This window comes from Manis pentadactyla, chromosome 7 (assembly GCF_030020395.1).
Source record: "Manis pentadactyla isolate mManPen7 chromosome 7, mManPen7.hap1, whole genome shotgun sequence".
Taxonomy (NCBI): Eukaryota; Metazoa; Chordata; class Mammalia; order Pholidota; family Manidae; genus Manis; species Manis pentadactyla.
Window position 1 is genome coordinate 144,100,108 of NC_080025.1, and position 26,195 is coordinate 144,126,302.

The following is a 26,195-nucleotide window of genomic DNA, read 5'->3' on the forward strand; positions in this document are numbered from 1 at the left end:
CCTCCAGATGAGGAGGTAACGGTGGGGTAAGCCAGGCTGCACATGCCCTATTCATGGGGTCATGGGCTGTTAGACCCGTCAGAGGGTGTGTGCTGGGGAAACAGAGTGAGTCTGGAAGGACTGCGGAATACCACCGCAGAGCACCCTGAAAGGTGGGCAGGGGTCTAGCTTGAGTGGCAGCCTACTGCAGCCCTTAGCCCTAAGCTGGAGTGGGGTGCAGAGGCTGTGGGGACCGGCCTGAACATGCTGTCTCAGCGAGATGTGATGCTGGCCACTTCTGTGACATGCTGTCTGTTCTTGGCACTGGTGACACTGCCATATCCTGCCCATTTTCCTGCCCATATGTTCTGTTCCGCATCCAATTGATTTATCAAAAGCAAGAATATATTCTCAAAGGCAAAGGACATCTGTTTTCTGGTCATCTTTATACCCTTAACATCCAGCAAAGGCCTCTGTTGCTGAAATAAAGCACCCAAATGTATTTTGCTATGAAAGTGCAAAGTAGTGGTTTTCCATTTCCTACTCTTTCTTGGAAGAGGCAGGCTGCAGAAACCGAATACAGCAGCGCCAGCTTTAGGATCTATATCTGGGTATCTTATAGCTTGTGTGTTTTATTCTCCATTGTGGTTGGGAGAGATGGGGACTGAGATGACGAATGAGCAAGACCTTGTGCAGCATAAATGCAGCACCAGCTGTTACCTTCAAAGGCGTCACTTACTCAAGCTGCCTCTGTCCGAAAAGCAGTCTTAGAAGGCGGCTAAAGGCGCAGTAACTCAAGGTGGTTCTTTGCCTGCCATCCCTGCAATAAACTGCAGTTTCTTGGGAAGTCCCTCTGATGTGGGCATGCCCCTGCAGCCACAGCCACGCGCCCTGGAGAAGAACTAGGAAGCGAGAGCTCCCAGACATGGCAGGTGGCACATGTGGAGCCTCACACCTGTACTTGTCTCTGGGTCCCACCCAAAGAATGCCGAGGGATGCCACTTCGCAGGTTCTCACCAGCAAGCCTGTTCATCTGGGGAGGCCCTGGGCTTGGGAGTGTGGCCTAGAACGCAATCACAAAGTATGCATCCATTCGTACCACCCCTGATTCCAGTACTGTACCTGTTCTTGGGGCCCAGGGAAGAGTGGTCCGTCCATCAGACTTGGATCTGGGCACCCCGGGGAGCAGATGACACCTGTCTGGCAGTGCCTCCTGCTGAGAAGACACCTTATGCATTAAGACAATGGAGTGTCCACTCTGCGTCAAGGGCTACCTCTGCACAGGAGGCTTCTGTCCTTGGTGGGATGGTGAGCTCTTGACAGCAGACGCTGTGCTATGCAGTTTCTCTTCTGCACCAGCCAGAGCTGGTGCCCATACTGAATGCAGCACTCGGGCACCAGCCAAGTGCTGGAAGAGTGTCCCCTTAGGTGATGAGAGGAGCTGCTAGGGCAGCTCCCCAAGGGGCCTCTCCAGAGCCTGAGCCCCACTTTCCCAATTAAGCACCCCCTGGCAAGTACTCCAGCCTCCCTCCTGTGTGTGCCGGGTGCTGAGCTAGCTCCTGTGCATGGCTAACCCCCTCCTGGGCCTTTTCACTCCTGATTCATGCAGAAATGGGGCTCCCAGCATGGGTGACACGCCCCCACTATCACCTACACAGGCTGAGGGGGGGTTCTAGCTTCTCGCATGGCCACTCCCCACACAGGTGACCCTGTAGGGCCATCAGGCCGCAGCCCCTCATTTCACCCAAGTGGAGGGGGCAGACCCAGGCCCGGTGTGTGAGGGCCCTGGTTCCGGGAACCCCTTCTCCCTGAGAGCAAGGTGAGACTGCAGAACAAAATGTAACAAATTCCAGAGCACTTTTAAGGACACGTATTTTTGTTCTTCACAAGTGTCCTCAGGAGAAACCATTTGCTAAAATACAGTCTGCGGCTCAGCAGCTTTTTGAAGAAACGTCTGTTTCCTCTCAGCAGGAAAGGCATGGCTTCTGGGGCTCTGGCTGTGGGGCTGGAGACTCTGAGAGTCGGGGATGAGCCCGGTGAGCTGGGCCCGGCTGGAGGGGCGGGCCGGGGGCGCGGTCCCCGAGGGCACAGGCTTCCTCCGCCTGCAGGCAGGCCGTCCGGGCGGGCGGGGGTCCGCGTCCGCGGGTGGATGGGCTCAGGCCGGCTGCAGGGGCGGGGCGTCGGTGCAGCCCACCTTGTTGCTGAAGAGGCGAGAGAGGCTGCGCTTGGGGCCAACAGGGCGCGGCGCCGGCAGCCCGCGGACGTCCCAGAGGCGCAGCGCGCCGTCGTGCGAGGCGGTGTAGAGCACCTGGCCGTGTACCTGCGGGCACAGACGTGAGCGGGGCCGCGCGCCTGCAGGCCGGGGGGCGCCCTGCCAGCCCACCCCGCTGCCCCGCCGCCCCTCCACTCCGTCCCCTGGCACGGCGGCCTGGCCGGGCATCGGCTGGAACGGCAACACCTGGGCCGTCTGGTGGCGTTCTCCCAGCCCAGGGGCCTCCATCCTCACGTGGGACGGGGGGCCCCGCGCTCCGGGCAGAGCTGCTCCCGGGATGCCGACGGCCTACCTGGATGCAGTTGATGACGAAGGCGTGGCCGCGGAACACCCTCTGCAGCGCCCCGGACTGGGCGTCGAAGGCGCGCGCGCGGGCGTCCGCGCAGCCTGTGAACACTGTGAACACAGCGCGCCGCTGGGCCGCCGCCCGAGCCCCGCACCTCCCCCAGGACGCCGCGGGGCAGGAGCCCGGAGGGGCGGGAGGAGCGGGCACCCTCCCCAGAAGCAGCGGCCGCCTCAGGGGCGGCCTAAGGTTCGAATGGGCGGTAGCGGAAGCCCTTTGAAAGGAAGGAAGCGGCCCCTCCATGATCTTTCTGGTTGTCAGTTCGGGGCTTTACTGGGGCCGCGAGGGGCCCTCCGGGCTGCAGCCGGCTGTGCAGGGCCTTAGCTCTGCCTGCGCTGTCCTTCCAGGGGCCTCTACCTGGGGACCCCCTGGGCCCAGGTTCCTGCTCCCAGGTCGTTCGGTGGAAGCCTCTGTTGACGCTCGACTTCTCTGCCTGGCCTCCCGCAGCTCTGAAGGCCCCGCTCAGGGGGGGGGGTGCCCCGCCCCCCACCATCTGAGCTGCTTGTTGGGGCGAGGACCACCCATAGACCTGGCCCGCCCCTCCTCAGCAATGAACCGGGCCTTCCCAAAGGAACCCGGACCCTGCGCAGCCTCTTACAGGGGAGGCCTGAGGGTTCTGCCTCGCCTGGCTCTTTCCCAGCCTGTGACTGTTGTCCAAGTGTCCTTAAACTCCGGTGTGTCAGAATCACCAACGGCCTCAGGCAGATGGTCGGGCCTGCCTGATTCTGACGTGGGTGTGGGGCAGGGCCTGAGAGCCTGCGTCTCCAGCCCGTCCCAGGTGCTGCTGCTGGGGGCCGGGACCGCCCTGAGAACCCCGACCAGAGGGGCCTCCCCGGCTCACCGTCCGCTCAGCCGGGGTTCTCCCAGAAGCCAACCCTGAACCAGGCTTTGAGTGCAAACAGTTCATGGGGCCGGGCACTCAGGAGGTGGGCAGTGAAAGGGGAAGGATGAACACACAGATGTTTGTGATCAGGTGACGCTGCAGGTGTGCGGAAGTGCAAACCACGTCTCAGATGTCCCACTGAGCCAAGGACACTGGGCCACTTATCCCATGCCCGTTAGTCATTGGTTGGGTCTCTCTTGTGGGTATGAGCACCCAGCCCCCCTGGGAAATGCCCTAGGGCAAGGACCTCAGGCGCGTGGGCAAGCAGCTCTGATGAGCTTGGTACCCATAGCATCTGCCACACCTGCCTGGCAGCCAGAGTGCCCCAAAGCAAGCACTACCTGGGGGCTCCGGGCCCCGTGGGGGCTATTCCTCACCCCACTTCCAGCCCTGCCTGCCTATTCCCAGCCTTTCTGCTGAAGCTGCCAGTGACTGTGGCCCTGCAGGGAAGTTTCATTTCTGGGTCTCTTCAGCTCCTTTCCTGCCTTCCTGTCCACGAACTCAGTGTGGCTGTGGGGCATCCCGTGGGTAGGAGGAGGGTCAGTCATTAAGTCTGATCATCCTGCAGCCTGCTGGCAAAGACCAAGGATCAAGTTCCTTAACAGTGGGCAGCTGGTAGAATGCCAGGGCTTCTCTGCAGCTGCAGGTCCCAGTTGCTGCCAAGAGGAGGCGCTTAGGCAATATTCTTTTTAAATTAGGGATCAGCTGGGAGCAGAGCCAGAAATCACACTTACAGGCTTGGACACAGGACAAAGGAAAAAATAATCTTTCTGTCAGACACCAAAGTCCTGAGGGCATCTAGGCTCTATTTTCAGAGATCCACATTCCGTCTTCATCTAACACCTGTGCTGTGAAGTCACTGAGTTTTCCGCTGCGACTTTTCCCACCCAAGTCTGAGCCCTCGCTGGAGTGCTAGTGAGATGATGCTCAGGCTCAGCAACACGTGTGTGTGTGTGTGACACACAGAAAACGGGGAAGAGGGGCTGCAGCAAAACAACACTGGGGATCATTTGAAGAAAGGACTGTCCAGGAACCTAGGAGCCCCACTTCTATGTAGGTGTAGCAGGTTGGGGTGTTGCTTTCCTGGAACAGTGTCTGTCTTCTGGGTATATCTGAGGAGTAAACACGTGGCAAGCCAGTGGGACAGAGCCAGAGAGCCCCGATGTGTGACAATTTGCCATTCCGCCCTATACTAAAATAATAAGAGATTTTATTATTCAATTTCCCTTGCAGGCAATGGTCAAAGTACCTTTCCCTCCTCTTCTTCCTGCCTGCCTAAAACATGACACGATGGTTGGAGTTCCAACAGCTATAATGAACCATGAGGCCTCCTTAAAGGTAGAAGATACGTGCTAAAGATGCAGAAGCAAGAGATAGGAGGAATCTGGGTGCCTGGTCACTTTGTGCAGCCATCCATTCCCGCCTAGATTGCCAGCCCCTGAAATTCTACCTGAGAGAAAACTAAACCACTATGTCATTTAAACCAGTTATCTGGGTTTTCTCTTATCGGTAGTCAAACCTAATGCCAAGTAAAGCCAAACTCACATGGCCCTCAAGTCTACCTGGAGTTTGTTACTGTCTCACTTTGAGAATTAGAATGTGTCCTTGAGAAGTGCTCTCGACCTTAGGACCTCCGAACACTCAGGTTTCTGCACATTCTTGGAGGGTTAATGTGGGGAGCTGTGCCCACACCCTTATTTGGACCTTCTTTGCAAATAATGCCAGAGAAACACGTGCCTAGGGGAGGCACAGCCGCAGGCCCTCCTGAATGGCAGGTGAGGCTTAGGGAGGGAACAGGGAAGTGAGAACCACAGGAGAGAGGCTCAGAGTGAGGGAGGACTTGGTGGGGGGCGAGGGGTGAACAGGCTGGCAGGTCAGGCAAGGCAGGGTTGGGGGGCCGGTGGCAGGGTCACTTACGGGTGCCTGCATGGTACTTGAGGGCGCTGACACTGTGCCTGTGGGCCGTGAACGTGCGCACGGGCTCCCCTGTGTCCGCCAGCCAGCACTTCACCGTCCTGTCGGCACTGCCCGAGTACACGTGCTGGTTCACGAGCTGGGGGAGGGAGGGTGGCACCAGACATTGGCACCGCAGGCCGCGGCAGGTGGCTGGGAAGGCCCTCCAGACCCTTGTGTAATGGGGAGGGACAGCAGGTCTCAGTGGAGGAACTGTGGGTGAGCCAGAAACCAGCCTGCCTGTGGGCCCCACCCGGCTGCCTAGTCCTGCCCCCAAGACCACGCTGCTCCTCCCCTCTCCGCAGAGCGGGGTGGGCTCGGGAGGGCGAGCAGCAGGCAGGCAGGCCAGGCTTCAGATCTTGACTGTCACGCAGCCCTGGACCAAGTCACTGCCTCTGCTCCTCGGCTGCTTCACCCGTAGATGAGGGTCACACCAGTGCCTTCTCGTGGGGTTCACAGATGCGGCCCGTACAGAGCTCGGCACTCTAGAGCGAGGACCCGCGAAGCTCGATGGCATTGTTATTACTGTCGGGCGTCTCTCTTCAGCAGCTGCCTGCTGAGCAACAGCCTGGCATCTGGGAAAGTAACATGAATCCACCTACAGCCACTGCCAGGCTGTACCACGTGCTCCCTCGTGCTGTCCTGGCTGGGAGGAGACAGGGCTGCCAGGGCAGGCTTTCACCCTGGACGTCTGCTCGTGGAAGGGCAGATAGAAGACAGGTCTAGAAGTAACCCAGCTGGCTCTGGTGTGTGAGAGGAAGACCACTGGTAGGGCCAGAGCTGCACCTCTGGGGCCACCCTGGGGTCCTGCCCTCTGGCCCTGGGGCTGCCGGTGGGGGGGGCAACAAGGGCCCTGAGATAGGCCCCCCTCCTCCCACTGCCCCAGAGGGCTGGGGTGCTGTGCACACCTCCACTCAGTGTCACTGGAGGTAAGCAAAGAGCCCAGGAGACAAGAGAAGGGGCTTGGGAGGATCCTCTCACAGGAGCACCCCCTTGCCAAAGAGGATGGTGTCCTAGCCCAAGGGAAGTGCAAAGGCTATTAAAATAATTGTGCAGATTTCCTTGGACAAAACACCACACAACCAACAGAGCCCCCACCCAGCACCTCTGGTTAGAGGAGACACTGACAGGAACCACAGACCGGGCTGGGCGGGGGCCTGGCTGCAGACAGCGGGCCTCTTCCTGCGATGCAGGGCCCAGAAGATGAGGGCAGGCCGCCAGCCCCAGAGGGAGCCAGGCCGGGCCCAGGGGCCCCTGGAGGCCTGGGAAAGCTGCGGTACTGCCCCAAGGGCAGTGGACGGCTGGCCTAGAACCAGTCCAGGCTGGCCACTGGCATCCTCAAGACGTCCCACCCCCTCCTTGCTCAAGCACACACCTGCCCATCCCTGCCACCCTCTGGGCCACTTTCCAGTCCCCACAGCTGTTTGCTCATATAATTTCCCAGGGTAAGTCCTGGAGAACAGGACCCCGACTAGCCCAGCTCATCCCTCCTAAGGCCACGGCACGGGTCACACGTGGACTTGTGCCGATCGCTGTGGCAGAGGCAGAGGAAACTCGAGGAGGCGCACGGCCTCCTGGGGGAAGAGGCTGCAGGTGGTTTCCGTGGGTGGGGGTGGAGGCAGGTGTGGCCTGCCAGCTCTCAGGCCCTGCCCTAGAGTCCTGATGGGTCACCACTGGCCCCAGCCAGTGGAGCCTGCTTTCTGGGCCTCATTGGCCGTCCCCTCCCCAAGGATGGGGACGCATGAGACAGCAGCACGCCCAGGGGCCCCAGCAGAGCCCAGAACATCACCCTGGCCTCTCACTGTCTGCATACCCCCAAGAGATCATACCCCGCCATCGACAGGGACAGGGCAGCACAGCCATGGGGCTTCCCGAGCCTGCCCAGCCCCTTCAGCCCAGGTGCGACCTGGTTTCCCCAGGCCCACCTGTGTCCTTGCTGTCCTCTGAGAACCACAGACACACACTGTCCCCCACCAGGTTCTTACAAGTTCTCTCTGCCCAGAAAGCACCCCCACATGGACCCCCCTGCCCTTCGTGGGCAGGCCGCCCTCTCTCTCCTGCACTGCGCCTACGTCCTGTCCCACACGTTGGCCACTGCTGGCCCCAGTGTTTCTGCACCATCCCCCCGCCAGTGGTCACTCTCAGGGGCAGCCCCAGGCTGCTGGTGACCACACTTTCCAGATTACCCACCGAGACACACGGATCTAATAGGAAGGGCAGTGTGTGGGACCAAGCCTCCCGTGCAACACCCAGGCCACATAGCCGCCACACGAAGGAGGCCCTGAGTGTCCACAGCGGCTGAGGCAAAAGAGCAGCCCCTTCACAGTGTAGTGGGTTCCCCTGCAGCGTGTCCAGACCATGTGAGGCTGTCACACTGTGTCTAAAAAGACCAAGCAGGGCACATTCAAAGCAAGAATTCCAAGCCCAGAGGCTGAGGAGAAGCTCCGAGCATGCTGTCCTTGGCTGACCGAGGCCTCACTGTTCCCTTTGGCTGGTCCTGAGAGGACACACATGGGGAGCTGCAGGGGGGCCTGGGGGGCCCAGAGGCGGATGGGGTGAGCAGGACAGGCCCTGGCCAGCATGTCACGAAGGCCAGGTCCTGCAGGGCCGCCCGTAGCCAACGCAGTTCGGACGGGACAGGGTTCACGAGCCATCTCCCTGAGATGTGACCCACCCGGGCAGACGCAGGACAAGATCCCTGCGCTGTGGCCTCCCCGCAGCTCCAGCAGGCAGCCTGCACACCAGGCCGGGGGAGGAGAAGCAGCTGGGCCAGGCTGTGAGCAGGCCTGGGCTGCAGAGCACAGCCAGGCTCCAGGCGTTCTGCCTGCTCGACAAAGCTGTCAGGAGGGGCTCCCCCACTCCAGCGAAGAGCGGCACCACACCTGTATGAGCTGCTGGTTGCAAGCATGGGTTACATGTTTGGTTTTGAGTTCAACTGTCTCTGCTCCTTACCAGCTGAGAGGCCTTGGGCAAGCTGTTTACCCTTTCTGAGCCTCCATCTTCTCATGCACAAAATGAGAAAAAATAATCTCCCGTAGAGGTGGTCATGAGGCTAGATGCAATAATGCACACAGCGTGTTCTGACCCAGGAGCCACTTCTCATCCCTCAAAGGCAACCACATCCCCTGCCCCAGCCCCTCTGGGTTCAGCAGGACGCTGCCGTTGCAGGCAAAGAGGGGTGTGCTCTGCTGAGACTGCGGAGGGCCACGTGCTCCCCACCACCCCCGGGCTGCCCCACACCTGGAGCTCCCCTCCTTTCTCTCTCTGTGGGTATTTGAAGTGCTTATTTATTTAAAAAGATATGAGTAAACATGATGCAATGTTAATATCTCATTTCAAAAGTAGGTACACAGGGGTCTGTTTTACTATTTGCTATATGCTTTATGCTTGAAATGTTTCATAACTAAAATTTAAAGGACATAAACAAAAAAATACGAAGCAACAGGGAAGTCCCTGCCTTCTCTTTCTCCACAAGGACCTCCTGGTTGAGCCCAGACCCCAGAGCAGCAGAGGAGGGAGCAGCACCCCCCCACACGTTTACTGGGCTTGACCTTGAATTTACTGCTTGGAAGCAGGCCCTTGCTTCTGCTCTGGTCCACCCTCCCGAGGAGGCCTGCGTGCTCCGGGCTCGGCCCCAGCCTGGCTTCTGGGACCCTCTGGGGTTGGTCTGGGGCCGGTGGGCTCCACCCTGGGTACCTGAGGAAGGTATCCCCTGACTGGGGTAGACATAGTGAACAGGAAAGGCAGAGGCCCCTCAGGTCTCGGGAGATGTCTCAGGCCTCGCCTCTGCTCCTGGGAGGTCGGAGTGGGCCTGCACGGGGTGGGAAGGTGTTTCGGAGGGCACCTCGTCCGCACAGGGCCACTGGGTTCAGAGGTGGGGCACAGCAGGGTGGGTGACCCTGTAGTTTCCTCGTTTCCTCCCTGACCTCAGAAACGGCAGCCCACAAGCTTCTCTCAACATGCAAAGGGAGCCTGAGCTGCTTCGCGTGACCCCCACAGCACCAGGCACCGGCCACCCCAGGGCCACACTCACGCTCACAGGAGACTGCAGACGATGCCGTGGGTGCTCAGGCTGCAGCCGTGGGTGCTTCCACACCAAAAATTGCCTGAGGTAAGGCCACGAGGCTCACAGACCATCGTGGGGGCCCAGATGCTCCCGGGGCCTCCAGACACCTGGGAACCCAGCCTGTCTCTGCAGGGCTTCTGGGAGGGCAGCCGGGCCCTCGCCCAGGTCATTTCCCTGTCTCAGGGGCACGGACCTGGGTGTGTGCTTGCGGGAAGGGGCAAGGAAAAGTAACAGATGTGAACCCGGGAGTCACCTCCTGTTTGGAGAAGGTGAGGTGCAGGAGGTTGAGTGCCCCCAACCCTGCTGCTGTGCTTCACACTCTGCCTGGAGATGACAGCTGGTCACAGTGAGGGACCCGCACAGCAGTGGGGCAGGGACTGCTAGGTGGCCTCACAGGTTCTGAATGCAGGGTGACATGGGTGAGCAGTTCTGCCATGAGGCAGATCAAGAGAGGTGGGAAGGTGCCTCCACCCCTGCGACAGGGAGCAAGAGGGCACCTTCAAAGTGGACAAGGCCGACGCAGTTAGAAACACCTGAACGTCAGTCGCACATGCACTTCCCAAGTTGCAGTACAACCAGATTTGACTTCGCAATAGTGGAAACAATAGGAAACAAAACAGGGAGACTCTTGGATCTAGTGTCCCAACTACAGAAAGGCCACCCGCTGCCCTGCACCCCACATGCCCTGGTGTGATCCCGCAGGGAAGTGTCTCTCCTCTGCAAAGAGGTGGGGCAGCCCTGCATTTCCCAAACACAGGATTTCTGAATTGCGAACGAAGATTGCATAGGCATCCTGTGGGTCGTCTGTTGAACTGCCTCGACCATGGAGATTCTGTCCCAGCAAAATGGAGTCCTTCCTTACTCCACTGGTCCTGGTATCCCAGGACTGCCCTTCACCCTCAAAACCCAAAATGGGTGTCCTGGCCTGGCTCTGCAGGGGACTGCTGCCCTTGGCTTCCTGGTGCCCTGAGCACAACCCTATCACTTCATGTGTGGCGTCCCTCCAGAGCCTCGGGTGCCACCGAGCACTGCACCCCAGGTGTGGGAGCCGACGTGGAGGAGGGAGAGGCCAGTGAGCCCCTGACCAGGACATCCAGGTCCCACAGCCAGAAGGACCCGGTCCAGGTGGCCCTGGCCCAGGGCAGGCAGCGCATCCCTTGGATAACAGCCACAAGAGCGAGGCTGACAGCGTCGTGAACACGTGATGGAACAGGCACCGGGGGGTGTCTGCTACTGGCCATTAAGTCCTCACAACTACCCAGGGGTGGGTATGACCTCATGCCCATAACCCCCCAACCAAGACTTGGGGCCAGATGTGTTTCAGGATTTTTTGGATTTTAGGAACACGCTCGCGTTTCCACAGCAAAGGTAAGTGTATTCCCAGTTACTGGCCTCGTGTCTGCCAGACCAGACTTTGCCCCCAAGTGAGTCTTTTCATTTTGGAACTTTTGGATTTAGGAATTATAGACAGGGGGGTGTGAATAGACATAATCCTCACTTTACATGTAAGGAAATCAAAATTCATTTGTCAACAGAAGCCCTAACCCTGGTAACTGAATATGGCTGTGCTTGGGGGAAGGGTCTTTAAAGAGTTAAGTAAGTTAAAGCGAGGTCTTTAGGACGGAACCTAATGCAGACTGAATGGCATCCTTATAAGCAGAGAAATCTGATGCAGCGCCATGATCACGCAAGGGCATAGGGAGAAGATGGCCATTTACAGGCCGTGGAGAGAGGCCTCCGAAGAAACCCACCCTGCCAACACTGAGACCTTGGACTTCAGCCTCAGGCCTGCCGTTTACACCTCCCAGTCTGTGGTGCTTTGTTATGCAGCCTGAGCTGACTGCTACACTGGGTTAGGGCAGAAGGTCGGAGGTCGGCCCTGGAGGCTCCCTGGCAGATGGGGCGGCAGGCGGGTCTCACCTCCAGGCAGATGACGGAGCCCTGGTGCTCCTGGAAGACCCGCAGCTGCTCCCCACTCAGGATGTCCCAGGAGCGGATGGTGCCGTCGGTGCTGCCGGTAAAGGCCGTGTGGCCTGGCGTGTCTAGCACAAGGCACAGCACCGCGCCCGTGTGGCCCCGCAGCGTCTGGTGGCAGCAGCCACTGGCCACCTGCCACACCTTGGCCGTGCCATCGGTGCTGCCCGTCACCAGGAGCCCCCCGGCCACGGCCTCCTCCGAGCAGGGAGCCCTAGGGAGGCCCCAGGGGGCAGAATAGGCTAGGGTCAGCACACAGTTGCGGTGGCCCCGGAACTCCCGGGACACCTGGCCCTTGTCTATACTCCAGGCACGAGCTGTCCGGTCATAGGAGCTGCTGAAGAGCTGGTTGTCGGCAACCAGGATCCTGAAGGCAAGAGGGGAAAGGTCAGGGGTCAGAACACATAGGGTTGCCCAGCAGGCTTTCACAGGATCCCTTTGACTTGTGTGTTACGTGTTCAATAAGCCCAGGTGACGGGAAGCACAAAGTGCTCCCAGCAAACGGGAGACCCAAATCTAAGAACATTTTGGGGCTGGAGAAGCCAAGGCTCCCTGCTTCAGGGAGGACAGGAAGGGGGTCAGGAGCGATGCCCTAAAGATGTCAGGGGTCCCAGGCACAGGCTCGGCCCCTGGGCTTCCACCACCCAGAGAACAAAGCCCAGACTCAGAGCGTGCTCGGCCACTGCCCTGCAGGCCACACCCAGCCCGGCGAGGACGCCCGCCCTGCCAGAGACCGGCTGTCTCCACCGGGCAGCCAGGAAGGCCCGGCCACACGCAGCTGGTCGCACGCACCTCCCGAGTCTGGCTCAAAGCACCCCTTCCCTGGGACGCGGCTCGGGGTCTCCCCAGTCACTGTCCTATCCGAGACCCCAGCACGTGCAGAGCCCATAGTCTGCCCAGACCTCGCCCGGCAGGGACCAGGGCTCCGACGCTTTGCGCCCTCCCGACACATCACCTTTGGCGGCTGCTTGAGGGCAGGAGGTGAGGGAGGGAAGGCCGACCGGAGGGCGGGGCCGTCAGAAGGCCCGCCCCGCTGGTCTGCCAAGAGCTGCAAGGTTCCTGGGGAAGAAGGGCTTCCAGTTTGAAAACCAGGGAAGTTCTGGGACTGGTGAGACATGTGGTCACCCTGGAGCCGGTGCCCCCAGAAGCTCACGCACCTGGCCCTGCTCTGAGCACACAGGGAGAAGCGAATTCCACGGCTGTTGCCCGTTTGTGAGCACAGGTACTCACGCAACTGGTTTAGAGCGGCCACCTGCTCGGCAGTAGTGTGCGCGTGCGCCCGTGTTGGTGCTCAGGGGGGTCTAAACCTGGCAGAGCGTAATGTCCAGCCTTACTGTCCACATTTACTTTTGAGGAGCAGCTGAGTTCCCAGGTGCCGCCCGAGGGCCGGCTGGTCTCCCGAGACTCCGGCAGCCCTTCCGGCTCAGGGCCTCGCCAGAGGAGGCTCCCCCACGCCCACATGCCTCCTCAATCACGAACTTCTTTCTCAAGGACTCGGTCCCAGTTCTAGCCCCCCGCCTGCCACCTGCCTGCTTGGCCCTGGTCGCCCAGGTCAGGGCCGCACCTGCTCTTACTGAGCAGGGAGTGGATAAAAGCCCCTGGCAGCTGGGCGCTGGGTCGGAGCTCTGCTGGGTTCGTGCTGCCCTCTCCACGCGGAACCATCCTGAGCCGGCGCGGCACCTTACCTAGTCCTTAGGTACGGGACTTAGTCCCAGCCACGGGGAGCGGGCAGGCCGGGTCACCCTCAGGCAGGCGCACATTCCCACCCGCCCAGGGCTGGACTGTCAGGCCGGTGGGTTCACTCCCCGACCCAGGCGCACACACAGCTCGCGCTGGCAGTGTCCCTCTGGCTGCCAACATCCTTCCCTCTGCACCTGCCAAGCCCAGCCTTCTGACCCCCTCCAAACGCCTGCAGGCATGGGTCCTTTTCCTGGCTTAGTCAGCCTCCGGGGCAGGGGCCAGCCCTGGTCAGGGAGGCTGCGGGGGCCCGAGGGTGCACCCCCAGACTCCTGCTTATGCTGTGTTCCCTCGGGAGTCTGAGATGGCCAGCACAAGTTACAGAAATACTGTCCAATTGATCTGATCAGCAAAGGAATTTCCATGGCTCAGCTCAGACCCAAATTCAATAAGGAACGGAAAAATTCAAGCCTCCTGGACACGAAGCGGGTGGGATATTTTCAACATGGAAAGGAGAGGTTTACAAATGCCCTTGACTCCTTCAGAGCCTCCCCCGCTTTGCTCCCCCTCCAAGCCCCTGGTCCACCATCAGGTACCAATTAATCCATTTCCTGTGGACTTGGTTCCCAGCAGTAGGAGCTGTGGCCTCCAGGGCTTTTCCCTGTGCCTAGCTGGGGCCAAGGGGCATTGGAGTTGCTAAGATCCCCAAGTGGGCATCTAGGCACCAAGCAGCATGTGGCTGGTCTCTCCCCACCCCCACCTCCCAGCTGCCCCTGGGCAGTTAGCACTTGGACCCGGGACACCTCTGCTCTGGGCCTCCCACTGCTCTGTGCTTAGGAGGGACAGAGTCCCCACAGAGTCCACAGGAAGACGTCCCAGAGAAGCCACGCTCCCCCAGGGAGGGGCCCCACGGACGACACCTCTGTCCCCAGCCACGGTGACCTGTTCACAATGGCTGTGTGTCCTCGGAACACCTGCAGGCACTGCCCGTTGAGCACGTCCCACTTCCTGATGGTGCGGTCGGCGCTGCACGTGAAGGCGGCCTCATCCTCCAGATGGCAGAAGGTCACGTAGCTCTCGTGCCCTGCAGACGGGGAGACCTGAATGTACCCTGCTTGCCAGCTCCAGCTTCCTTCTGGGGCAAGGGTTTGAGGTGGGGAGAAGGGAAGAAAGCAGGGGCAGGGAGTGCCCACGACAAGCCATGACTGGCCTAGCCCCTCAGGAGGACCCAAGTCTGGGGGGGGTCTCAGGAACTGTGGGTGCCGGGCGCACCTCAGGGGGCGCTCGCCCGGCCTAAGTCCTCTCGTTCCCTCATCTCCCACTCTCTCCTTCCCTGCTCCTCTCTCGTCATCTCCTTTCAGTCTTCAAACTTTTCAGTTGCTTGTATTCACTCAGTCATTCAACATACCCAACATTATGGAGGCAGGAAGTATAGAGACCAAGGGCATGGCCTCTGGAGCCAGAATGCCAGGGTCCGATCCTGGTGCTGCTACTGACTGCTGTGGGCAAACCATTTCACTTCCCCGTGCCTCAATTTCCTCCCCTGGGACAGGGAGGGTGCCTGCCTGCCTCAGGAGGCTGCTGCACACTGTGCATTAAGTGTTAGCTGTTCTTAACGTTTGCGGGAGACACTGGTTGGCAGAGCAATGGTCCCAAAGATATCAGGTCCTAATTCCTGGAACCTAGAAATGTCACCTTAAAGACACCTTTTCAGATGTAATTAAGGTAAGGACCTTAAGATAAAATCATCCTGGATTCTCCGGGCGGCCCCTACATGCCCTCCCAAGCGTCCTTATGAGGAGGCAGAGGTAGGTCTGAGGCCCGAGGGAAGGCGCCCTGAAGACGGCAGAGACTAGGCAGTGCTGGCCCTGAGGGCCGCCCCGGAGCTGGGTGAGGCCGCTGGACCCTCCCCTGCAGGTCTCAGAGGGAGCACAGCCCCGCCAACCTAGATTTCAGCCCAGTGACACTGATGTCGGACTTCTGGCCTCCAGAACTGTGCCAGAATAAAATTCTGTTCTAAGGCACCCCGTGTAATCACTGGGCACAGAAGCCACCGGAAACTAACACAGGCACGGAGACGGTTAAGACACCTTCCTGCCTGCAAAGAGCAGCCAGCCCAGAGGAGGGACACCCAGCCGAGCACGGCCCGTGCTCAGACAGGGCATGTCGGGGCCAACAGAGCAGGGAGCGTCCACCCCGTGCGTGCGGTGTGGGGAGAGAAGGACGTCCCTGGGAGGGGAGGCGGCACACTCCAAATAGGAGGGCCCCTAGGGCCCAAATTGAGGAGCTTGGCAGAAACAGCCGGTGGGGCAGAGGCCCAGTGAGGCGGGGGTGTAGGACGGAGCGCGGGCCACGCTGAGTCTGGGGTTGGGCGCAGTGCACCTGGTCACCCATCTTGGTGTGTCCATCAGATCTGAGTGTCGCCCTGGCCATGGATGGAGGTCCATGCCTCGGGCTCTAAGCCGCCCGGGAGCCCTCGTGTTCCCATCACAGCAGGGCGGGTCCTTCAGGCGAAGACGCTGCCACCTCAGATGAAAACTTTCCACAGTAAACTGAAGTGGAATATATGGGAGGAGAATTCAGGGGCCAGGAAATATCAACAGAATCAAAGGAACTCTAGACCTAAAAGCCATTTCACTAAGGAGACTGAATTTCCACACATGTGGAATATATTTATTAGAGTAAGGATTTTGACAGAATTGTAAACCGTTGTCTAGATACCTGGTACTGGCTAGATGGGGATTTAGAATCTCCTGGGCAGTTTCAAGCTGATTGACACTTTTTTTTTTACCCCGGGTTTGAGCTTAGTTAGCCTTGGAAGAAACCAACTTCCTGGGTTCTAGGAAACAGAATAAAAAAAAAATGTTTTTCAATATTCTTGGAGAGCATTTACCAGGCCTCTAAGAAAACAACGTTTGTGTGAATTAAATAAACCCTTGAAGTTGGTACAGATTATGTTTCCCATAAAATATACATCAATTTAAAAGCCGAGGGCCAAATGCATTGGCAAAACACAGCCCAGCTTCTTGGCCAACTCCAAAACGTTTATAAAACATTTTAAGATTGTCAACAAACTTTCCGGAGACCAGACCTGCCCTGGGGCAGGGGTGAGGGGCCTGCCCCATCTGAGACGGAGCCCCCGGGCGCCCTCAGGCCGGCACTTAGGTGTGGGGCTCGCCCTGCATGGGCTCGGTCCTCCTCAGACCCTGTGCAGTCCCGCCAAGGCAGGAGGCCACCTGGGGTGCCATCCCGCTCCCCCTGTTCCTGGCCCACCTCAACTGTCTCTGATGGCAGGGAGGTGAAGCGCCGAGTTTTAATGTAAATCAGGCCAAGAAACGTACGAGAACACGAAGGGTGGCTAGTAAACCATGGGACCTCTGCTCAGTGACACTGCAGCCATTCAGTAGGGATGCAGAAGACCCTGAGATGTTGGAAGCCTTCTAGGACCCATGGAAATAAAAAAAAGACACACTCAGATTGCAGATCAATAAAAATATAAACACACATGAACAACAACTTGAAGAAAAGATGTGATACTGAAAAAAGTTTTTCAATGTGAAACACCTCATCTCTGAAGCTGAGCCAGGCTGACCCTCTGCCTTCTCAGGAGGCTTGTCCTGAGCGGACTGCCAGGCTCCCTGTGGCCTTCAAGGCCCTCCTGGGGACAGGCCCCACCCTTGCATGCCAGGCACCTGCCCCGCCTCTGAAAACTGCAAGCTAAACGCTCCCAGCTCAGAGCCCTGCCAGCAAAGGGGGCCACAGAGCACATCCCTGACCGTAATCCACTGTAACCCACAGCTCAGGGCCCCAATGCCTGCAGGGTCACTGGGCGATGAGGGAGGGCCCACTGGGCCTCCAGGGACCACACAGCTCCTTGGCCACGAGCTATTGGAATTATGCAGAACAAGCAAAAGAGCCAAACTAAAAATAAACATTTTTGAAGGGATGAAGAATGCAGATAAGATGCAGTTATTATGTTCAAAAGAACATGCGGAGGCGCAGGGGTTCCTGCCAAGGTGGCTAGCCCTCCCTGCCTGCACACCACGGGACTCGCTGGAGGCTCAGAGGCAACGTGCCTCCTCCACGCCCAGGAGCTGCTCAGAGTACCAGCCATCCGGGGTCTGCGGCGGCAGAGGTGGGCTGGTCCAGGCACCACCGAGGTGGACGGCACCCGACTTGGCATGGAAACGGGGCCTGCTGCCCCTCAGGAGCCCCTCTTCTCTAGCCTGCTCCCTCAGCTCGCCCACCCCTGTGGAGATCACCACCCCTGTGGGCTCCGTGCACCCCGCTGGCCACAGGTCCAGACAGCTTGGAGCCCCAGCAGGAGATGCTGGGTCAGGATGCGCTGGCCCTCAAGCCACGGCCACACCTCCCTCTCCACCGCTTCTGGGCTGCCGTGACTGCTCGCACCCTTGTTCCTTCAGGCCTGGAGGCGGGTGACAGCCCTATGCCCTGCCCACATTTTGCAAAGACTTGTTTAATAAACTCTCCCTGAGTTTCTATTCTGGGGGCACCATTTTGTTTCCGGCCGGGCCCCTGCCTAGTAGAGCCACCTGGCGATGCGGTCTCTGAGCAGGCCGGCGTGGCAACCGCTCCTAGTCCAAAGCATGGCTGAAACGGAGCGTGTCTAACAAGGCCGCTGCAGCCTCGGCCACGGGCCCCCAGCTTCCGAGCTGCCCCTGGGGGCGGCTGATGCTCTTGCCACTGGTTCTGCCCTGGGGCTTGTCCTTCCAGCCCAGCTGCTCTCACCCCACCACCGAGACCAAACTGCTCTCCTGCCCCCACCTCCGTCCTCTTCTATCTGCCCCCTCGGGGGAGCTCCCCACCTCCACACATGGTCTGCGAAGAGCTGAACAACCGACTGCAAGCATGGGCGTCCTTCCCATCCGGACCTCAAACAAACTGCACCCTGATGGAATCCTTACCCGGGACGGAGTTAAAGTTAATTCCGATCTGTTTATGTCTGAGAGCCTTCCCTGCACTCCCACATGCACTTTTAAAAATATGTATGAGATGACTCAGCAACTCCTCTTCTGGGTGTACACACAGAAGAACTGAAAGCAGGGCCCGTGAGAGAGATTTGCACACCCATGTTCACAGCAGCATTATTCACATGATCAAGAGGTGGAGGCAACTCAAGCGTCCGCTGATGGGTGAGTGGATGAACAAAATGCAGTACGTCTGCCCACACGGAGTAGTACTCGGCCTTCAAAAGGACAATCTGACCCACCTACGACAGGCATGAACCTTAGGGAGGTCATCCCAAGGGACGAGCCAGTCCCAGAGACAAGCACTGCACGAGCCCACCTGGACAAGGTCCCCGGGGCAGTCGGAGTCACAGAGGCGGGAGGCAGGATGGAGGCTGCTGGGAGCTGGCGGGGGGGTGGGGTGGGGGGCAATCGGGTTATTGTTGTTTTAGTTTTACAAGATGAAAAAGTTCTGGAGACAATGGTGGCAATGGTTGTACAACATTCATATTATGAATGTTTAATATCTCCAAACAGTGCAGTTAAAAGTAGTTAAGACAGTAAATTTTATGTGTTTTTTTATTGCAATTAAAAATTATCCCAGTTCCAGACTCACCTGGGTCAAGAGGTGAACCCTGGAACCCCCGCTCAGAGTTCCTGCTTATCTGAAGCCCAAGACACGCAACCCCCTGGTTCAGCAATCATTCTCTTGACCCAATGTGCAGACTCCCTGAGGCAGGACCCAAGCCTCTCACACCTTTGACCTGGCCATAGGCACCCACCCAGGCACCTGGTGTGGTCGGGCCAACAGGCAGGGGAGAGGGAGGGCCCTGAGCCAGGAGGGAGGAGGGCAGGTCTGCCCAGTGCCCGCTCCACCCCAGCGGAGGGCAGAGGACACTTAGCCCTTTGGAGCCTCTTTCTTCATCTACAAAAGGGGGATGATACGGATGCTAGATGCAAACAAGGAAGCGTTGGGAGCTGTCAAGGGACAGAACTGATGAGATGCTGTTACTCAATTTGGGCTTGTCGATGTAGACATGAGGGCTAAGGCAGCTGACCCTATGAGCCAGGAGCTGCCCATTAACTGGGGTAATCCCCACCACAACCTTAGGCTAGGACCACTATTATCATCCCCAATTCACAGATGAAGAAACTGAGGCATAAGAAGTCAAGTAACGGGATTGAAGCCCAAGCAGCCCAGCTCGAGCCCAGGCTCTCGACCATGAGTGGTCCTCCTGCTCCCTGGAGGCGAGCAAGGGTCATCCGGACAGGCAGGCACCCACCAAGCTTCCAGTAAACAGCAGTGCACATTCTGTCCCCATGGAATTAAAGACAAACACCACGCCCGTCATGTTAGGAGATGCTGTTAGATGAGAATGCTCAGGGATCAGAATGCTCATGGAACCTTCAGGCTGGGCGCCCTCCTACACGGGAACTGACCGGACAGGATCCACCATTTGGGACATGCTGTTTAGCCCACTGACCCAGTGAAGTGGCCCAAAGAAGTAGGCAGCCAATGGATAAAAGAGAAAAGAGGGGTAGGCAGGATAGTGACCCTGAATTCAATTCTGCCTTTTAAAGAATAATTGGCAATTAAGCTGTTTTTCACTGCCAACTCACCAATTGCTCTTAAGAACCAGTTCCATTTATTAGAAAAGTTTACGGGTTCACAGCTCCTCAGCAGAGCTGCTATAGGGGGACGCTCAGGGCGATGTTTACACCGCCTACTCTCCAGGGGCCACCAAGGGTGACAACCTGCCCACCCCGGCCCACCCACAGGGAACTGCCCTGTTCTTCCTCGCCATCCTACCCCTTGGCACAACCTTCCTAAACCCTGCAAGATTCACAAAAAAGCCCTGGTCGCGTGGGCTGAGCCAGAAGCTCACCTGCAGAAGGAAAACACATCCCAGGAGCTGCCAAGCCCAGCCACTCTGCCAAGAAACCCAGGCCTGACCACCCACAGGTCATTCTTTGGAGACTTCTGCCTGCCCGAGCCTTACAAGGAGCCAGCACTCCCCCAAACGGGCAGTGTCCACAACAGGAGGGGAGAGAGCCTGGATGTGGGGTCAGGAGTCCTCTAGGGATCGGGGCTGCTGCTCATCAGCCATGCGGTCTTAGGCAAAGCATAGCTTCCCTGCAGGCTTGCCCTGGTAAAAGCAGAAGGCAGTCGCCCGTGGACCTGCCGTGTGACCCTGGACAAGCCCTATAATCACACTATGACCCGGGGGATGACGACACAGCATTGACCTCACCAGGGGAGTATCTAGAAAACACTCAAAGTTCCCTGTGTGTTGGTAGTGAATGTGCCCCTCCCCACTCTCACCTGTGGACTGGTGCCAAGCCTACCTACCTCACAGCTGTGAGGATTAGTAATGTAACAAGTACACTGAGGGGTACTTATAAAATCTAGGGCACTAAACAAGTGTTAAAAGACATTTTATTAATCTTTTGCTGATTAAAAAAATCCTAAGGGGCCTGGGGAGCTGGCAAGACCTTGCTTCCCTTGGGGGGCCCCTGCCACACAAGGACGAGCACACACCCAAATAACTCTTTTGTAAGTCAGTCTGTTAGTGCAGTTTCAGGATCAGGAATGGTTACTTGTCCCTCCTGCCCTGGAAACTCCTTGAAGTGATGATCCTCACAATAGCAGAGACCATCCTGGCGGAAGCGGGCGGCGTTCCACAGAGCACCAGAGGGTCGGGCCCCTCACTAGGGAGCAGGTGTTGGTGTCCCAAGGGGACAAGCCCTGTGAAGGCCAGAAAGTGGGTGTGAAGGGGAGCTGCCAGGCACAGAGCTGGGTGGGGACAGCAGAGCAGAGCTGGGCAGAAGGGTGGGCCCTGGCGGCCCAGCCCAGGCTCCAGAGCTGCCCTGAGCACAGAGCCAGGTGCCCAATGGACAGAACCACCCTGGAAAGGCCTGGAGCTTAACTGCGGTCCCACAATGGGTCCAAGGCCCAAGGGCTCTACAGGCCAGCTGTGCATCAGATCCACTCAAAAGTGTATTAGAAATGCCAATTCTAAAGGCCCCTGTGGGCTCACTGAAACCAGGGCCTGGAAATCTGCATTTCTGGAAGCCCTCCAGATGAAAGTCTCACATATGAGAAGCAATACAAGTTGAATTTAAAATCTCTAACAGAACTCAGATGGTCTAGTTCCAGTTGCCTGCCTGCCAGTGTGTGTGACTTCATTGGGGGGATGGGAAGGAATGTGCGTCAGTATGCAGCCAACTCTCCATTATCTACATCAGCTCCCAAGTAGCAGACCATCCAAAATTCATCCTTATTGAGCTTTCAAATATCTACCATAACTGCTTTTATTTAAAACCAATAGGGTCAGGATGAGCCCACATTGAAGCTAATTTGCACTCACTGTGCCTACATGAATTGGAAAGCCCAGGAGGCCACTCAAGATTTGCTGATTATGCTGGAAAAACCAGGCTGTGAGAAATAACCACACAGTGCCTGGTTGCCTTGTGTGTCAAGAGGCTATATGTGCTACTAAGGCAACAATGGGACAGAGCTGGAGAGGGGCCTCCTGTCCTGTGGGCCAGACGAGTGACAGGGGCCCAGGGTAAGGGATCCATCAGCCTGCATTAAGCACACAAATATAAACCAAAATGTATGTTTTTGCAAAACAGCTTTATAAAACATGTATGTATGCTCACTATGCGTGGCCCCTGCTATTTCTGGTGTTTCCAAATGTGCTAAATAGATTCAGCAGCCCTCTTGAAAAACTGATCAATCCGACCCCCATACCCCTTCATTTTACAGCAGATGAAATGAAGCAGCAGAGCAGGGCCACCTCCACAGATGTTGGGGGGGTGATTTAAACTTAACCTCTACTCCCTAGGGGCTGTGTGACCCCCGCAACTTACTTCCTGCCTCAGTTTCCCTGTCTGCACAAGTGGGATAACTGTAGTAGTGTGAGGATTGCACACTGTAGTGCTCAGTACCGCCGGCACTTAACAGGCTACCGCGATGGCCGCAAAGATGAAATATCCGGTCAAAGGTCACACAGCCAGGGAGCAGCTACGGAAGGCGCCGCCTATCTACAAGGGCACAGATGTAATTTCGTTTTGTCTGTCAAAACTGCTGTAATTGAAATGATTTCATGCAGCAGGTTGACCTGTGATCTTCGCCCCCGCAGTGGCGTCCCCAGCCCCCCAACCCCGTCCGCCCGCTCTGCACCCCCACCTCGCGTGCGCTCCACCGGTCGGATGCCGAGCCGGTAGACCGCTCTTTCCCGGGATGGGCGGGGCGGGACTTGGGGAGGGTCTGCGGACGGAGGAGCTGAGGTCTCCAGCAGAGGGTGCGCGAAGACGCAGCAGGAGGGTCGGCGGCGCGGCGCGGCGGGTCTACCTTGCAGGAGCGCACAGCACTGGCCGTCCGCGGTGCTCCAGAGCCGGGCTGTGCCGTCCTCGCTGCCCGTTAACAGACGCTGCCCGTCAGGGCTCAGACTGAGCCAGTTGATGCCCCCGCGGTGGTCAGCGCAGACCCTCAGGGCCGACCCTCCGCCCCCCATCGTGCCAGCCAGGTGGGGCACGAGGAGGCTGCGCCCCGCTATGGAGAGGCGCCCCAGCATCCGCGCGGCTGCTCCCTGCGGCTGCGTCCCGTGGTCACCGCGGGGGGCCGGGGCGCCAGGCTCCTGCGGGGACACGGGGCGAGGCGGGGATGAGGTGGGGGACTCTCGCTCCCGCGCCGCCCACCCGGCCCGTGAGCCCAGCGGGGGCTGCCTTCTTGGGACCCCCGGCCCCTCCAATGGAGCAATCCCAGCCCCGGGAGCGCAGACCGACCTCCCTTCCCCGCGCCCCCTCGGAAGACCCGCACCCCACCTCAGCAGGGCCCTCCCTCCGGGCCAGGCGAGCAGGACAGAGGCACGTCCGGGGCGCTGGAAAGCCCGGCGGCGGGGGCCCGGAGAGGCCGATGGCCACAAACCCCACGCGCACTCCCGGCCGGCGCCGGGCGCTCGGGGCTGCAGAGCGCGGACAATACCGCCCCGCTCGGCTCCTCCTCAGAGCGCCCCCCAGCCTGTCCCCACCCACCTCCGGGCCCGCGCCCCCGCCCGCACCTCCTCCCGGCCCTTTGAGACCCGGCGCCCGGCCCGGACACCCCGGGGACCGCCCCACGTGCGGCCCTACCGCTGCTCCGGCGGCGCCTCTGGCCCCCTCCCCTCCCCGGGCCAGCTCTGCCGGGACGAAAGGCCGGAGCAGGGACGGTCCGGGGGCCAGACGTGCGAACCCGGAGCCCTCCCTCCCGGGTCCGCCCCTGCCAGGCTCCCGGCCCCAAGAACCGTGTCAGCGGGGCCCTCGGGGGACGCAGGGTTGGTTCCCGGGTGGAGAGCGCCCCCCGTCCTCGCTCTGGGACGTCACGAGCTCCAAAGAAGTCCCGAAGGGGGCGCGGTGCGGGGGGCGAGCCCGGGAGGAGGGGAGGTTCACCCCCGGAAAGGCGTGGGCTCCCGGGCGCGGGGCCTCCTGCCGGCAGCTACCCTGCTTCCCCCGCCCGCCGCGCCTCCAGGCCCCCTGGGGCCTCGAGGGACCCCCACCCCCGCGGCGAGCCCTCCCAGGGGGTCGGTGGGCCGGCGCCCGTCAGAGTAGTTCCGGTCCCAGTTTCTCCGGGGTCGGTAGGCGGGGGGTGGCGCCCCCACGCTCGGACCCTCCAGGTCCTAAAGGTAGGAGGATTTTCCGGCCCCGGGTCTGTTTCTGAAAGCGAGCTGGGCGAACCTCGGATCGGATTCGGGTTTGGGGTCGGGGAAGGCGGCCGGCCGGCCCTCTCCCAGTGAGTCTGCCCACATCCAGACTCAGAAAGAAGACCCCACAAAGGGGTCCCACAGGGCCCTGGGCCATTTGTTCCCCAAGTGACCCACCCAGGGAGACTCAGTCTTTCTTTGCCAGAACTTGCGGATCAGCTCTCAGCGAGGCAGTGGGGGCCAGGGGAAGGTTTGGGGTGGCGTTGCCGTGGGGTGTGCGGTCGCCCGAGGACCGTGGCGGAGGTGGGTTGAAGGAGGCGGGAGGGGCTGCGGTGAGCCCGCAGGAGAGGAGCGCGGAGAGGGCAGGTGCACGGGAAGAGGCGGGCCTCGCTGCGGGTGGCCAGGGTGCTGGGACTGCGTCTGTGCGTCTGTGCGGCTGACGGCACGTTTCCAGCGACACTTCCACAGGCTGCTCATGAGTTCACTTTAGGACCTATGAACTTCAAGGGGCCCTCGCAGCGCCGGGTCAGCATGAAGGAGAGGAGAGCGGGAGGGCTTACCCGGAGAAGGGCCACGGGAGACCCGGACGCTCTGCGAGGGCCTCTGTCTCGTGGACACTGAGAGGAGAGGGCTTCTGAGTAGAGGGGCAGGGCTGGGGCAGGTGACCGGCCACAGCCCCAAGGAACTGCCCGACCGTGTGCAAGACAAGGCAGCCCCGCCAGGAGAGAAGTTGAACTTCCAGGGGTCACGCAGCAGTAGTGAGCACGAGGGGCCCCAAACCTCTGGTCCCTGCGGCCGGCCTCCAGCACACGGCGGCCCCTCCATCCTCCGCTCCCACACAGCGGGGCCCAGCCCCCGTGGCTGGTCCTGCTCACTTCCGCCGCTTCCTCTGTCCAAGCCGATCGGTGTTTTGTCCTTCTTCCCTCCCTCCTTCGTCCGCCTTCCCCTAGCCCCTGACACCGCTCTAGGCCCCTGGAGACGCTGAGCCAGCCAGCCTGTGGCTTTGCGTGTGTGCCAGGCAGTGTGGGTGTCCCAGCTGTGCACATGCCGAAAAGATGCTGTCCTAAGCCAGCTCCTTTTCTCTTACAGGTTGAGAATTACAGACTTCGCTCTGGAGAGCTTCACCCAAATCCGACAGGCTGGAGAGCAAGAAGGTGGGAGAGTTGGAAGACAACACCCAGTTCCCCAGCCGCTGGGGCTTCCTCACCTCCCTGCTTTGAAAGAACAGAGCTACGGAGATCCTGGAGCCAAACTAAGTGCCAGCAGAGCTGCAGTCAGCAGAAACTGGGCTCCAGCCCGTGCCGCGCCCTTACCCTCTGGTGGAGCCCTTTGGTGCACAGGCCTCTCCTATATTTAATCACTGCGTGAACTTAAGTCACCTTAAGAAGAGGTCCTGGTGGCATGGGGAGGGAATAGTTAAGTTTTAAGAAGAAACAGGAAAGAGGCAATGTTTCACAAAGAAGAGGGGGGCACTCCCAGCACCCAGGGAGGGAGACCTGCGTGCCAGGGGGAGCTCAGACCACATGCTGCAGGGATAGCCACAGGACCACCTGCTGGAAAGAATGATCCCGCTGGGGGCTCTGCGGGGCAGCAGGGAAGGCAGATGGTACTGGGGCCCCATCCTCGAGGGAAAAGTTCTGTAACTAGGGACTGGTGATCACTGTGTGACACTGTAAATGCACTAATGCCCCTGAACTGTGCACTTGAAAATGGTTACAAAGGTAAATTTTATGTTACGTGTATTTCACCACACCACTCACAGACACAAAACATATTGTGCCATTAAAAAAAAGAAGATCTTATGAAGCCTCAATACTACTACTACTACTACTGTTATTAATGTTTGGAGGACCATTATCAGAGAATTAAAATTATTGTTTGGAGAATAATGCATGGCCATGTGCCCTTAGAACCCTGTGTACACGTGTGTCCCAGACTGTCAGGGTTGCCAGGGTCCAGAGAAGGGTGGGACCAGCATTAAACATCAGAGTCCCATAGTCTCTGAGCAAGGGTCTGGAGCTAAGCTGAGCTGGACCACTAGGCTCGGGTCTGCCCGCTCTCCACATCCCCTTATTCCTAGGATGACATTCAATCTGCTCCAAGGATCACTCTCCATTCCAATCAGGGTCAAGATTAAAAGGAAACAGGCTTAGAAAACCAAATCTCTCTGTCAGTGCCAAGAAAATCTCCTTTGTACTGGCCACTGCCTCTAGCTGCTGGCCCCTGAAGTCAGAGAGTCATGTTCTCTGGGCAAGAAGGTTGCTACTCAGAGACTGGTCCTGGGTCCCAGAGAGGTGTCGAGAGTCTGGACATCTTTAGGGCCCTCTGAAGTCACCCACATCTGGGACTGGCATGTCTTTCCTGGGCATCTGAGCAGGACTGTGTTGGAAAGACATG

General features: G+C 59.0%; 1 protein-coding gene across 3 annotated transcripts; it reads right to left on the reverse strand.

Annotated features, from left to right (window-relative positions):
- Window positions 1-1,834: 1,834 nt before the first annotated feature.
- WDR86 (WD repeat domain 86) lies at window positions 1,835-23,378 on the reverse strand. Of its 3 annotated transcripts, none has more exons than XM_057504922.1 (7): window positions 23,251-23,378; window positions 22,472-22,757; window positions 14,090-14,231; window positions 11,417-11,837; window positions 5,395-5,530; window positions 2,544-2,647; window positions 1,835-2,180 (listed from the first exon to the last, which is right to left on the reverse strand). In XM_057504922.1, the coding sequence occupies exons 2-7, from the start codon at window positions 22,692-22,694 to the stop codon at window positions 1,944-1,946; spliced, it is 1,263 nt and encodes a 420-aa protein (XP_057360905.1). In that variant the 5' UTR covers window positions 22,695-22,757; window positions 23,251-23,378; the 3' UTR covers window positions 1,835-1,943. The 3 variants fall into 3 exon arrangements, with proteins under 3 accessions (XP_057360905.1, XP_057360904.1, XP_036755335.2); XM_057504921.1 differs by lacking the exon at window positions 23,251-23,378 and adding an exon at window positions 22,945-23,126; XM_036899440.2 differs by lacking the exon at window positions 23,251-23,378 and adding an exon at window positions 22,945-23,125 and having other exon boundaries at window positions 1,994-2,299.
- Window positions 23,379-26,195: the final 2,817 nt, after the last annotated feature.

Bases quoted from the DNA above. Each gene is read 5' to 3' on its own strand.
- WDR86 (XM_057504922.1), bottom strand. From the start codon at position 22,694: ATGCTGGGGCGCCTCTCCATAGCGGGGCGCAGCCTCCTCGTGCCCCAC. The intron at 14,232-22,471 runs GTAGACCCGCCG...CCCCGTCTGCAG, and splicing joins GTGCTGTGCGCTCCTGCAAG to GGCACGAGAGCTACGTGACC. The intron at 2,648-5,394 runs GTAAGTGACCCT...CTGTGTTCACAG, and splicing joins CAAGTACCATGCAGGCACCC to TGTTCACAGGCTGCGCGGAC.